This window comes from Cinclus cinclus, chromosome 15, assembly GCF_963662255.1.
Source record: "Cinclus cinclus chromosome 15, bCinCin1.1, whole genome shotgun sequence".
Lineage (NCBI taxonomy): Eukaryota > Metazoa > Chordata > Aves > Passeriformes > Cinclidae > Cinclus > Cinclus cinclus.
Genome location: NC_085060.1, coordinates 8,948,739 through 8,961,960, shown reverse-complemented (window position 1 = coordinate 8,961,960; position 13,222 = coordinate 8,948,739). Strand labels below are relative to the sequence as shown.

The following is a 13,222-nucleotide window of genomic DNA, read 5'->3' as shown; positions in this document are numbered from 1 at the left end:
GACCCCGGCCCGGCCGCGTCGCCCTCGGGGAGCACCCGAGCGCGGAGGAGGCAGCGAGGAGGACACGGGGCTGCCCGCGGAGGGAACGGCTTCTAGAACGTTGCGATGCAAAAATGCACAGTCAAAAATCATCGGCTAAAAATTTCCAACTAAAAAACACGGCTGATTGTGAAATCATGTTCCAAATTACTAAAAACACTGTATTTAACAAAAATAATCTTAATAGTTTTATGAATCCATTTTATTTTAAATCCCTCTTTTATTGTCTGCTTATGTTACAGTTTAGTAGTAGTACTTTTTATTGAAACTACTAACAACCTCTTTTCGTGAAAATGATCAATCTCAGCTTTCATTTTCCCTCTGCATGACCCGTTTTATCCAAGTTTCAGCATTTCTTGCATATTGTTTGCATAAGGCTGAGAGAAATGGACAAAGAGAAATAACTTTGGATAAATAAAAAATATAGGTTCATGGAAAGTGGGAAGCTTATAAAAATGTCACTAAAATTATATCAATTTAAACAAACTTACATACATCTCTTGTCAAATAAAGGATGATATTCATGCTTTTATGACATTTGTTTAGAGTCACTAACTAGCTCGGTGACTTTGTAATAGTCTATTTAGGAAATTTATAGTCTGGCGACTGTTTTTTTTTTTCTTTTCTTTCTTGAACAAAGAAAATTAGAGCAAGTCATTGCACAACTAGTTTAAATAGTGCTACCTCAAAATGGCATTTTTGCCGAGATTGTTTTGAATTTGGTGAAGTTTAGTGCTTCAAGCTTTTCTTTCCTTAAACTCATTTACAAATTAACTCTAAATTTGCCAGCAATATAAAAACTGTTGTGGCACCTAATATAACTACCCTGAACATCCCTCATTGGACCTCTTTAATAAAAAATAATCCTTAAACACTTTTTTTTTTCAGTGCTTTAAATGTGACATGAAAACAGCTGTATTCTAGGTTTACATTCTATGCACATCTATGCCAGATGTTTAAGTCGATAAATAAAATAGGAGGTTACATCAAAGTTTCAAGATATACAAAAATCCATTTAGCACTGAAAAAATTTCAACCTCCTTGAACTCATAAAGCCATACAAGCTTGAATGCATCCTTTCTGGCTTAAGAAGATCAGCTCTGTTCTTTGTTGAGGCACTGGCACAGGTTGTGCAAAACCCATTTTTGATACACAAATAATTTCAAACAGGAAGTACTCAAATCCACTTTTTCCACTAACAATGTTATGGTTTTGGGAAACAGAAACACAGTGGTGAAAAGAACAGGTATGTGGTCGCCAATACAAATGAGGGTCACTGATTTCAGGCCACCCCATCACTTGTGAGCACAGATGGCTGGGGAACATCCACGGACACAAGCAACTGTCAAAACTCAGGGTCCATAAAGGAGGTCTTGGGGGGAGGGTTTTTCCCCTTTCTATCAGGGTTTGGTTCAAAGTCTGCCGAATTGAATAAAAAGATTTCTCAAGGCCTTCTTGAGCTGGGCTCCTCAAAGGTTCGGGCCATGAGGGAATCCATGGGCAGACAGTCAGAGCCTGCCCTGGGGCTGCACCCTAGGTGCACCTCCATAACTCCTGGCCCGTGGAGACACACATCTAGCAAACTGTCTGTGTCCTTACTGCAGGAGAGGGGGCAAGGAAAACCTAACCAAGTCCAAGGAACTGGGAAAAGAGAAGAAAATCTGGTTGCCTGAATTTGGCACTCTACAGGACCACTCTGGGCTCAGGGTGGTCACCCCTCCAGACACTGTGAGCTGGTCTCTTGCTTGATTCTCTTTCTCCTTGTATGGAGTTTGTGGATTTACAGCAGCAAATCCATCTCTGCCACAATGCCAATGATACTATAGAGATATGACAGGGATGAATTTGGAAGTATCCTCAACCAAAATGCATTTCTGCAGCCAGATTGTTCACAACACAGCATAACGACAGGCAGGGCTGTCCAGGGTGCACGGGCTGAAATGGTTTTATTCGTGCGTATGAAAAGGAGGTATTGAGAACTAGCCCTTGTTGTGCAGCAAACATTGCTCTTGATCAAGTAGAAGGTGCCAAAATAAATCCACTGACCGACAGGAACTCCATTAAGATGAATGTTTATCTACAGCAGAAAGCTTATGCTGAGCTTTTTGCTGCTTTGATGTGTTTGCTTTAAAGGGCCAGAGATCATAGGGGGAGAGGGGGGGAAATCACCCACTTATGGAAAATGGTGATTAAATAAATGGGGCATGCTGACAAAATTTCAACAAGAGACACATACAAGATTTCAGGCCAAAATGTTTCAGCATGCTTGGTGGAGCCAAGTCCCAAGGCTCAGTGCTACCCAGCCTGGCCGAGCCACGGCCCTGGGCCCTCCCCAGCCAACGGCTGGCACCTGCTCCTCTCCAATGCAATGAGCTTTTGCCCAACTGAAGCTGTCTCACTCCACTACCATTTTTTTTGTTGTTTGTTTTGACTGCACCATGAGAACAGCGAGAGAGATTGTGCGCCGTTTGCAGCTGAGAATGCACTTCAATGGACAACAGAGCTGCAGAAATCCCTTGATGCTTACCCCTGTCTGAGCAAATTGTTCCTGTGCCCTTACTGAGCCTGGGCTTTTGTGTTTTTGGGTTTTTTTTGTTTTTTGTTTTTTGTTTTTTTCCCAGAAGTTTCCAGAATCAGCTCATTGTATTGAAAGAAGAACCCTGAACTGGACTAAAATGATAGCTGTCCTTTCACATCACTTGTATTAAAAATTTGGAGACTATCTGAAGGCAAGTTTTAAATGATAAAAGGAGCATTTAACATAAGCAACTTTAGCTGACATTAACAGCAAAATCCAGCAAAGGGCAGAACATTCTGTGTCGTGTTTTTCAAGCACATAATTCCTGTTTCCCACAATAACATTTTTAGTAAAAAACAAACAAAACCCCATAAAACCTACAGTATATGAAAACTTAAGACATAACAATTATGAAAAAATGGTATTGAGTATACTTGATAATGATGTACACTTTAAAACAAATCAATAGACTATGATGTAAACAAAACAGTAAGATAACACTTTAAAAACAAGACAAACATTTATCCATCGATAGTATACAGTAAACCAACAGTCCGCTGTGCAGATGCACTTATCATGATGGTAGTCATAAAATGATTAAGTGTGTTAAAGTAATGTGTTATAAAAGTCTATTATAATTTCCTACTTGTATATCTCATATAACAGAGCGCTGTTTGTTAATTGTTTCTATAGTGCTTTTTTTTTTCTTCTTTTTTTTTTTTGACATTCCCATTGATCAGTTTTTGGTTAACATGTAGGCTGCAACAGGCTTACTGTAGAGGTGGTAGAGAATGATAGAGGGAAGAGGGGAATATATACAGAAAGGCCATGCGCAGCTTCCCACCAAGAAGTCCTGGTGCTCCATAATTTTACTGTTCAGAATTTCAACATGGTCTGCTGCAGGGGAAAGAAAAAAAACAACAACAAACAACTAGTGAGAAGTTAATACATCTATATTTTAAAAGTTATTCTAATACACTTACATCCTCAATGTGTTGCCCAAGAGGTTGTCATTAGTATGTTGCAGACGGACATTTTATTCCATTAATTTTCTGATGTAGGGAGAAATTGCCAATAACACACTTGGCATCCTCTTAAATTTGCACTTATGACTTTCTCTTTCCCATACACTTCATACACAATGACAGGACAAATAGTGAAAGAGGGAGGTGGACAAATAATAGTCTTCATTTTTGGATAGGATGCCAAGTAGAGACTGGCTAAGGAGAGAGCCAAAGGAATCCCTGGTCTGTGTTAGCTCTTGTTTCCTTCAGACAACCACATTAAATCTGATCCTAAGGAGTCACAAGCCAAAGGCAAACTGAGCCCAGAGATAAAACACAGACACAGAAATCCTGTGCTCAGAGGACCCTCTTTTGGGAGCAAATTGCCTCTTTGTGATGTACTCATGAAAATCCTCCACTGAAGGACCCAACAACTTATCTCCTGCAGAGCTAGACCAATCAGCCTGGCTATCAGGACTACTTTAACCACGGAGGAAAAGAAAAACAACTGTCAGACCAGCCAGTGTTTCAGTTACCGAAGTCCCATTCAGGGAGTCTCCTGAAAAAAATGCTGAAAACAATCTCAAAGACTTCAAGATGAAGCTCTTCCAATCAAACAATCTCCTTACTGGGTGGAACAGGCTGGTTTACACACGTCATGGAAATGGGTTAACATGTCCAGTGTCATGCCTGTCTGGCATTTGGAACAGCAATACAGTCTAAGCTGAACATTTTCACTAATGTGGATAAACTTGGTGTCACCCCTCATGAACAGTGTCCATAGCCACAGTTAGCAGGTCATGTATACATACGGTATTTAATTAAGGTCAGCAGAGATAAGGGCCACCACTAAGAAAGTAGCTTCTGTTGATTGCTAACAAATATCATTACAGAATTGCTTGCCAAATTAATTCCCAGTATTCAAGGACTTGCCTGTAATATGTGACCTAAGGAAGAAACGGGTGCATATCCATATCTGCATACACTAAATGGCTGCTTTGAGAAAATCTGGTGGCCTCTTGTTGAATTGGCTGAACTGCTCTTTACTCTCTTGGGGTAAAAAAACACAGTCAAGAACTGAAACTACACAGAGATTTTAGCTCACGAATATCAGCTAAAACTCACAAAGAAAAGCAATGGAAAAGTGACACTGCTGCTATGGCTGTGAAATAATACTCTGTAAATCCAAGGACAATATCCTCCATCATTCCCCTCAGATGAAACTATCACCTTAGGGAAGCCCAGGATCTGCGGGTAGGGTGAAGACTATGTTGCTTATGACATTCATTCTGGTCTTCAACCCACCATGAGCCAGGCCCTCTCTGCAGCTGACCAGCAGAGTTCTGCCCAGACCAAGCCAGCCTTGCATATGCACAGCAGCTGCTGTTGATCCAATCCTGCTTACCCCAGGAAAGAAAATATGTCACTAACAGCAAAAGAAAAGTTACACCTTTTCAGCTGACTCATTACCAGAGCAGTCTTTGCCATCAACGCTGCAAATCCCTGAGGCATCTGCAGGCAGCTGGGAGCAATGCAGAGCAAGAGCAATGTGTAAACAGAGCCATGGGGCTGGGGAGTTGCACAGGGAAGCTGCAAACACTGCCACACAGGTACTTGAGACACAGAAAACTCGTTATAAACCACAGAGCTGGTCCGTGCCTGTGCTGCAGCTGCTGAATTCCTGTTGAGTCGGCAGAGCATGAAGCCAATGGGGTCCCATGGGCTCAGTCCCCCTGCCTGAGCCAGCCCCATGTTTAAGGGATCCAGTGCCCAGGTACAAATCAATTCACCATAAAGAGAAATACCAAAAAGGAACTTACTGTTCTATCGGAAACTTCTACATCTGTGAAACAAACATGCTGCTACTCAGTTCATCTACTGATAACTGGGATATCTACAGCAAAAGAAAACAAAGAGCACAACACATTAAAACATTGCCTTGAGATCAGGCTGTTCATTCTGTCTTCAGTAACAAGTTAACATGTACATCAGTGTCTTATAAAACAGGATCTACTCCCAAGTCTTTATTTTGCTACACTTTAAGTACAATGTAGCTGCACCACTACTGATGCCTTGTGGAGTACCTGGTGATTGTACTGGGATTCTGACTCCATAGATTACAAGTAAAACAGAAATGCCTTGAAATTATCTGGCTGAAACAGGACTCACACAGCCACAGAGCAATGCTGCACAGGAAATTCTACTTTCCTCTCATGACCAATACAAGTCTGAGTAAGACCTGCTCCACCTGAAAATAACAACAAAGCACAGAAAGAGACTGGCAATTCCTACTGTGAGCAGTAAAACATTGCCTAGGACTTAGCAGGCAAAGCTACTGAAATCCTCATGACTTCACACCATCAAAAGACTAGAGGATGTCCCCAGAGATATTACTGGCATTCAGCATGGCTAACAGCCTCCTACCAAACAAAGTGACGCCTCGATTTCTTTGCAATAGCTCTAAACCTGAGAGCATGACAAATAAAAATGCTAAAATTAGTCCTGGGAGAAAAAAAAAATTAAAAGGTGTTCAAAATGTCTCTGGTCTAACTGGGAGAAGTTGTGTCACACCAAATTATCAGGAAGCATCACTAGGACAGGTTGTGCGTATACATTTCAGGACTGGTGCAGAAGCAGCCATCACACTCAGTATCTTCAGGGGAAAGTTTTGGAGAGAATTATGGCTCGGCAGACATGCATGGAATCCTGTACACTTATGGCAGTGCTACAATGGCACATCCTGCACATCCAGAGTCCTTTCTGTAGGGATGAGTGACATGCTATTGGAATAAAAAAACTTTACACTCCACAGCCTCACCCCTGATTTTTGGTTGTTTGGGGATTCTTTGGTAGTTTTTAGAGTCCAATTTTGTGGTGGGGGGAGCCCACTTTGTGTTTCGACTTCCACTTTCCAGCCCAGAGAAGACATGCCAAAATACCACAGGGAAGGATGCTAGGAGTGGTATTTCTGCTTGAGACTGAAAGCAGAAGTGCTGCAAGTCTTGCACGACTGAGGGATTCACAGCCAGTGTTTTGAGGACCCAGGAGGGGGTGTGTTTTTGGAAGAAAGCCTGGCCCCAGCCAATCGCCCATCCCTATGCTCCGGCCGGGGTTGTGCCCATCCCGCAGCGGCAGGACGGCCCCTCTCGGATCTTGGGCACACACGTGTGCACACACACACATGCACACACACACATGCACACACACACGCACGCTGCCTCTGCGCCCCAGCCTGCGCCGAGCCGGGCGGGACGGCGCTGAACCCTGCACGGGATCCAGCCCTCGCCCGGTCCTCAAGATCTGAACACGTGAAAGAAAGCCATTGAAAGGGCCAAACCTGATTGGCGGTAGCTGTTGCAGCGAAGGGGACGCTGGTGGCAGGAGTTGTTGCTGCAGACACAGTGGTGGGCGTAGCACCGTGCATCATGGGCACTTTCGGAAGGGAACCATGGAAGCGACATACAGGAGGGTGGAGCGTATATATATTTTGTTTGTTTGGTTGGTTTTATGTAACCATGGCAACATGTGGTGGATTTGGGGGCGTGGCAGGAATCACAGCAACAAGCCATGTGACATCGTCATGAAGGACACATCGGGGCGCAGCATGCAATCACAGTGCAAAGCAAGACAGCGTTGGGAAAAAAAATAAACAAGAGAGAAGGGGAAAAGCCAATTACAATTATAATTAAGGAAAAAACCAAAACATTCTCAACACTTAGTACATTTATAAGCAGAACAATGATGTATTAGACTCCGAGGGCCAAATTTCCAAAGGGGGGAGAGGATGGGTGTGCTAGCAAAAGCCCACGTCAGCTCGCACCCGTGGGGAGTTAGACACAGCCAGTGCACGTTCCTTTGGGTGGGGACATTTTGGCAAGCGCACCCTCCCGCCCGCCTGGGAAAGCTTGTCCCCTTCCCTCCCCACCCCGTCCCCGCCAGCAACCAGAGGTACATGATGCACTTTGCAGCGGCTGCCGCAGCCCTTTCATCAGGTTTTCTCGCCTCTCTCTAGCAGGGACAATGTTTCGGCACGGGACAGAGCTGGAGGCACGGCAAACGAGCGGCTGGCAGACTGGGCTCTCTCCGTACAAACTCAACATGCTTCCTTTCCACCCTAATTCTATAGGATTTGGCAAAACTCCCTTCTTGCAGGGTGGGGGGATGGAGAGGGGAAGGGACAGAGAGGGGAAAAATACACAAATGCATCTGAACAGCTACAATTTGCAGGAAGAGCATCCAAAAGGACAACGAGGCAGCAGGGAGCTTGGCAGCCTTCTGAAGCTGCACGTCCCGCAGAGCACAGTGATGGAAGGGATGCTCTGGGGCACACACGAGCATCCCCCAAACCCGGTGGGGGGGTTTGTGGGGCCGAGGAGCCCATTGGAAGGCCCAGCCATCCCCACAAACATGCGGTGGAGAAGCAGACTTGCCTTCCCGTCCACCCCAGCAGCCATGGCCAGCCCCAGCAGGGAAGGAGCATGTGCCTGTGGCTGGGCACGCTCCGGCCGTGAGATGTTGGAACGTGTGGGTTGGGGTTTCCTACAGGCAGAGGTGGACTTGAGGGACTCAGCTCCCCATCATGCAAGCGATGTATCCTCCCTGTACTACAGGGAACAGGCAGGTTCAAGAGCAGAGTGTTTAGCCATTCATGCCAGAGCTTCCAGACCTGCTCTTGGAAAGCCCTGCACCTCCCCCTGGGCTCCTGCCTCTCTCGCTCTGGCTAAAGCAGGCACACACCTGGATGCTGGTAGTCTTGCATAACCTTGGCTAGAGGATGAAAGCTCAGCTTTCACCCGCCCTGCTGTGCCTAGCAGCTGTAGACAGAGGGGAAGGTCCTCAAAGGCCTGCAGAGGTTTCATCAAGACCCAGATGCTGAGCCTGAACAGAGTGGATCCCTGCAGCACTAATGAGCATGTACTCTGCCTCCCTGCATCCTACGTGCACCTGCAGTGGTACCTCCCTATGATCTCCTGTACCTGCACACCTAACACTGCCCTACAAATGACTCTCTAGCCAGTCCATGACCCAAACCCTGCTTCTCTTGCTGTACAAGCAGCACCCTGCTCTGGCAGAGGGGCTGACCCCAGATGTGTACCTCCTTAGCACCTTTGTTGAACCAGTCACCTAAAATATCCTCAGAAGGACAACCAAAAATCCAAACTTAAGTCCACCTGTTGCTTGATTCAAAATAAAACAAAAAAAAGCCAACAGGATCCTCCCACTTCTATTTCCTCGCGTCAGATGACTTAAATGGGCTGTAAAGACATTTAAGTGACAGATTTTTGTCTCTGAAGTGGAACTAAATAGGGGTTGGAACACATCACCTTGGATTCTCTTTATTGTAAGTCACATGAAACACTGCACTGCACAGAAATTAAAAGGGATACAACCATTTAAGCCTCAAAGAAGACAGATAGACAGTCACACCACTCAGCCACCCAGATTCTCACTGATGCATACTAACTTGCAGTCTCTTTCAGATTAGGAAAAGTTGAGAAGTTTGTGTAGAAAAACCTACCAACGCTTGCAGTGGGTGTCATGCACAGAACTGACCCTGCACACCATGCATTGAAGCGTGGAAAGATGAACAAAAGGGATATTTCATTAGTGAAGCTTCAGTGTTAGGTTATCACTTTAACTAAAAAGCAGGTATTCTCTTTGCAGCATTCAGTATTTAAGCACATGCAACCAGATTCTGCATATTGTTACATCAATAGTTTAAACTCAGTTTTAAGAGATCATAGCAAGCCAAATTAATTCTTTAATTCTTGGGTAGTAGAGAATAAACTCCTCCCACCTTGGTATTAAATGATATGATTGATCCCAGAAATCAGAGTTGTTTGGGATTTTTTGGGTATTGGGTATGCTGATTTTTTTTCTGATCGTGTCAACAGAAAACAAATTACCCTCAAAAGAATGTCACACTCATGTTAAAATTGACTTTCCAAAAGCAATTTACTCCCACAAGCAGGGACTGTGATTCAAAGTTTCTAGTTTAAACTGAAAGAGGCACTTATTTTTCTGGACTTGAAAAAATTGCAGTTGTGATGCCATTTTCAAGAGACAGCCTGGCTCCCCCCTGCCATGGCAACCCACAATGCTGATCTCTCAACAACTGAACAGGAGATACTAAGAAAAGCAACAGCTCTCTTCCCCTCACCATAGTGAGAGCTGCGACGTGCCACCTCTCTGCTCTGCCTTCCTAAGCACTGCCAAGGCCAAGCCCAGAGCTGGAGTCTGATGTGTAACAAATTCATCACAGATCCATCCTCTGACTGGAAATTTGCTGCACTGCCCAGCATTAATGCCTTCAGACAAGAGCAGGTGCCAGTAAGCAGCCCTGTTATGCATCAGCCCTGGGCGTAATTTCATTGCTGTGAGACCAGCACCACAGCACAGTGAGTGCTGGGTACAGCTGATTTATCAGCTCCTTCAGAAATGCGTGTCCTTATGTCAACTTTGGCAACTGTGACCTTGAGGAAGAGGAAAGTTTAGCCAGCTGGGATCTTGGAATTCTCCAAGGTGTCTGTGTTTCCTGAAGAAGTATTTCACTTGGCATCTGTCAGAGCTGTGGTAAGGTCAGCTCAGCCCAGCTCCTCCAACGCTTTGCAGAGCACAAGGTAAGAGGCTACTACTCCATCTCTCCGCGTGAGAATCCACTTCCCTGGAAGAACATCTTGGCAGCTGCTGAGTTCTGAGTGTTTCCAAGGGCTCACAGGAGCAGAGGGTTTAGGTCCCCGCTCCCTGGGTCCACACTCCACCTGAGAAAGTTTGCTGTCAGGACACGAGTGTCTCTAAAGCTTTTCCCCTGACCCCAAAGAACAACAGGCACAGGTCCACAGTGTGTTCACCTCCAGGGGTCAGCCCAGAGAAACACCCTGCATTTATGTAAATATCATCTGACAAGTAAATACAGCATTAAACATTAAAAACATTAATTTTCCTATGATGTTCTGAATGATAATAACGATACTAAAATATGGGCTATCAACTCTGTAATATTCCTAATTCACCCACTTAAAATACTTTCCACTCCAAGCAGGTTTTTTTTATTTGGCTGCAGTTAATTAGCCAGTCAGTAGTCAGTCACATCTGCCACATTAATATTTCCAGTCCTATAAGAATTACTGAACTGCATCTTTCAATTTAACTCTGAGATCTTAAAGGTACAATAAAAGCTGGGAGTTAAATTGCTTTTAAAAAGCTTAGGGTATTGTACTGGTCAAAAGACAAGGAAGAGAGAAATATATGCCTTTAAAGAGGATTATATAATTTGTATTTACTAAAGACTAACCATTCCCTCTATAAATATCACAGCTGCAGCAATATGTAGGTCACTGAGATACAAGCTCAGGAAGGTGCCTACAGCCTCAAGAGAACAGGCACAGATGTCTATAAGATATTTTAACATGAGTCCAAGAGTGCTACACAGGAGTCAAAGAATTAATTTGGGATTAACCAGTTGAACCATAAGGAGGAAAAACAGAAAGTATGAATTCAAGAAACATGCAGACATTTTTCTTAGTTTGACTACTTAAAAAAAACCCCCAAACCACACAAAAAGGGCTAAGAAGGATCTTTACATGTGAAAAAGCTCTAAATTGTAGTAGGTGAAGGGATAAAAGTCAAACAACAGACGTTAATTTTGCATCCATTTTTAACATGAAACTACACACCAATACTCTTTTGCTAAGGACTCTTAAAAAACTGCTCATTAGCTGAACACCAAGGTCATAAAATAAACAACCATGATGGTGGGAAAGCAAGGAGACACTTACCTGTAGGGATGAATGTAGGCTGTTGCAACTGCATGTTGGCTAGAGCCTGTTGGTAGTGGAAAACGCTTGGGTTAAAGACTGTGGTGGCACCATTGTTTTTTTCAAGTGCTGGCCTCTTTGGTAAAGGTTGAAGTGCACCAGGCGGCAGGGCCTGTGGATAAGGGAGTCATTAAAGACAAGTGGAGTAAATAAAGAGGCCCAGATGTAGGTCAAGCATGCAATAAATAGTAGGGGGTCTTGGCTGCAAATCACCTGCAACTCTATCAACTTAGCAAGACAGGAAAGAGAAGAGCAGCTAAGTCACAGTAGGAATAGCTGGTGAAACAACAGCTTCACTAGGTAAGCAGTTAGTAAATGTACCAGGAGGAGGGGCAGAGTCCAGAAAGAGGGGGGATGCTAAGAAGCTTTTCAGCAAGACTGACTTGGGTATAGAGGGAGAAAAAAAGCACTGGGAAAAGGAAGGGGAGAGGTGATCACCTGGACAGGATGCTACAAAGAGCGGTTGCAGGCAACAAGCATTAAAAACCCCAAAACAAACAGGAAAAATACAGTGGATGACTATTCAAAACCCAAGAAGATTAGCATAAGCAACAAATGCCATGGGAAAAAAAATGGATGCTTGCCTCTGGTTCGACACCTGCCTACAGGTATGTATGTGTGCATGTGTGGAAGCATGCACATTGTGCAACCAACCCATGTGTCCAGATGGTAAAGCTGTAGCTGTTGCCAATTGAACATATAACATTACATTCACAGTAAAATGTGTTTCCACTTGTTAGTAGAGAGGCTGAGCAACATGGTCAAGACCAGGCCTGATTCTCCACTGCTCACACCAGAGGCACAGCCCACCACCAGCAGATTTGGACCAGCTCCCACTTTATAGAAGGTGGCCTCCATCAGTCAAATACTGCTCACTCATTATTAACAGTGGAAAAAGCCATTGACAAATCCCTTCTTTTCATTCTATCTCACCACCGGGCTTCTTCCAGCCCGTCAAACCTGTTCCATGATCAGACTTGGTAAAAAGCATTAACCCAACACAGGAACTTTTCTCAGTGAGTTACTCATCATTCATCCAAGCATGTCTCAACAGCAAAGTAGTATGTCAGGTTCTTAAGAGACAGGAAAGTTTCTAATGATTTACAGCTTTTCATTGTACCCAAGTAAGAAACCACATTTTTTTCTTCACATTGTGATAGAAAAGGGTCCTTTTTAATTATGCCCCGCAGTCCTTTTGCACGTATCACTCCCATTGACGTCAATGAGATTTATGCACGTGGAAGTCATGCAGAATCAGGTCATTTCTGACTAGTTGTTAGTCTGTATCATGTAGCAAAGCAATGGCTGAAAAACAGGGTTATCACTCCTAATTTTATTTTAATAGGTCACAAATGAATGGTAGGTAATGGAGAAGGTTTGGCTAATGAAGGGTTAAAGCTACAAACACAAAATACTCAGAAGAAAGGACACAAGCAAAGAGATTCTAAAGCACTATGAAGATCAACACACAACAGAAGGTAAGTGAAAGCTTGCAACAGTTTGTTGCCATCTAGAAACAGGTTTCACTTTAATTTGCTATAGGAGACTGCTCATCTGAGAAATGTTAAGCAACATACTTCCAGGCAAAACATTACTCCATCCTATCTCTACTCACATGGTTGCTTTTGGGTGGTTTTAATATTAAAAAAGAAAATTAGAAGAAATTGCATTTGCAAAACTGCCCTCAGACATGCACACATCCTTTGCCTATGCTAGTGGGCATTCACTCTCAGCATTAGGATTTAATCTCCCCAGATTTCTTCTGGCAGCTACCAAAAGATGGGACAAATATTCTCAGACACAGACACTAAAATCTTTTACTTAAGATCTGTATTTTAGGATGA

At 43.8% G+C, this 13,222-nt stretch overlaps 1 protein-coding gene across 3 annotated transcripts in view; it reads right to left on the bottom strand.

Moving 5' to 3' along the window:
* Positions 1–270: 270 nt before the first annotated feature.
* Positions 271–13,222, bottom strand: part of MBNL3 (muscleblind like splicing regulator 3) — a 54,353-nt gene continuing 41,401 nt past the window's right edge. For 2 of the 3 annotated variants that reach the window (XM_062502612.1, XM_062502613.1), the window contains 5 exons: positions 11,340–11,490; positions 9,080–9,115; positions 6,899–6,993; positions 5,382–5,455; positions 271–3,454 (listed from right to left, as the gene is read on the bottom strand). In XM_062502612.1, coding sequence (XP_062358596.1) covers positions 5,399–5,455; positions 6,899–6,993; positions 9,080–9,115; positions 11,340–11,490 — 339 coding nt within the window. In that variant the 3' untranslated portion in view covers positions 271–3,454; positions 5,382–5,398. The remainder of the gene's footprint in view (positions 3,455–5,381; positions 5,456–6,898; positions 6,994–9,079; positions 9,116–11,339; positions 11,491–13,222) is intronic. The other variant, XR_009933639.1, reaches the window with a different exon arrangement.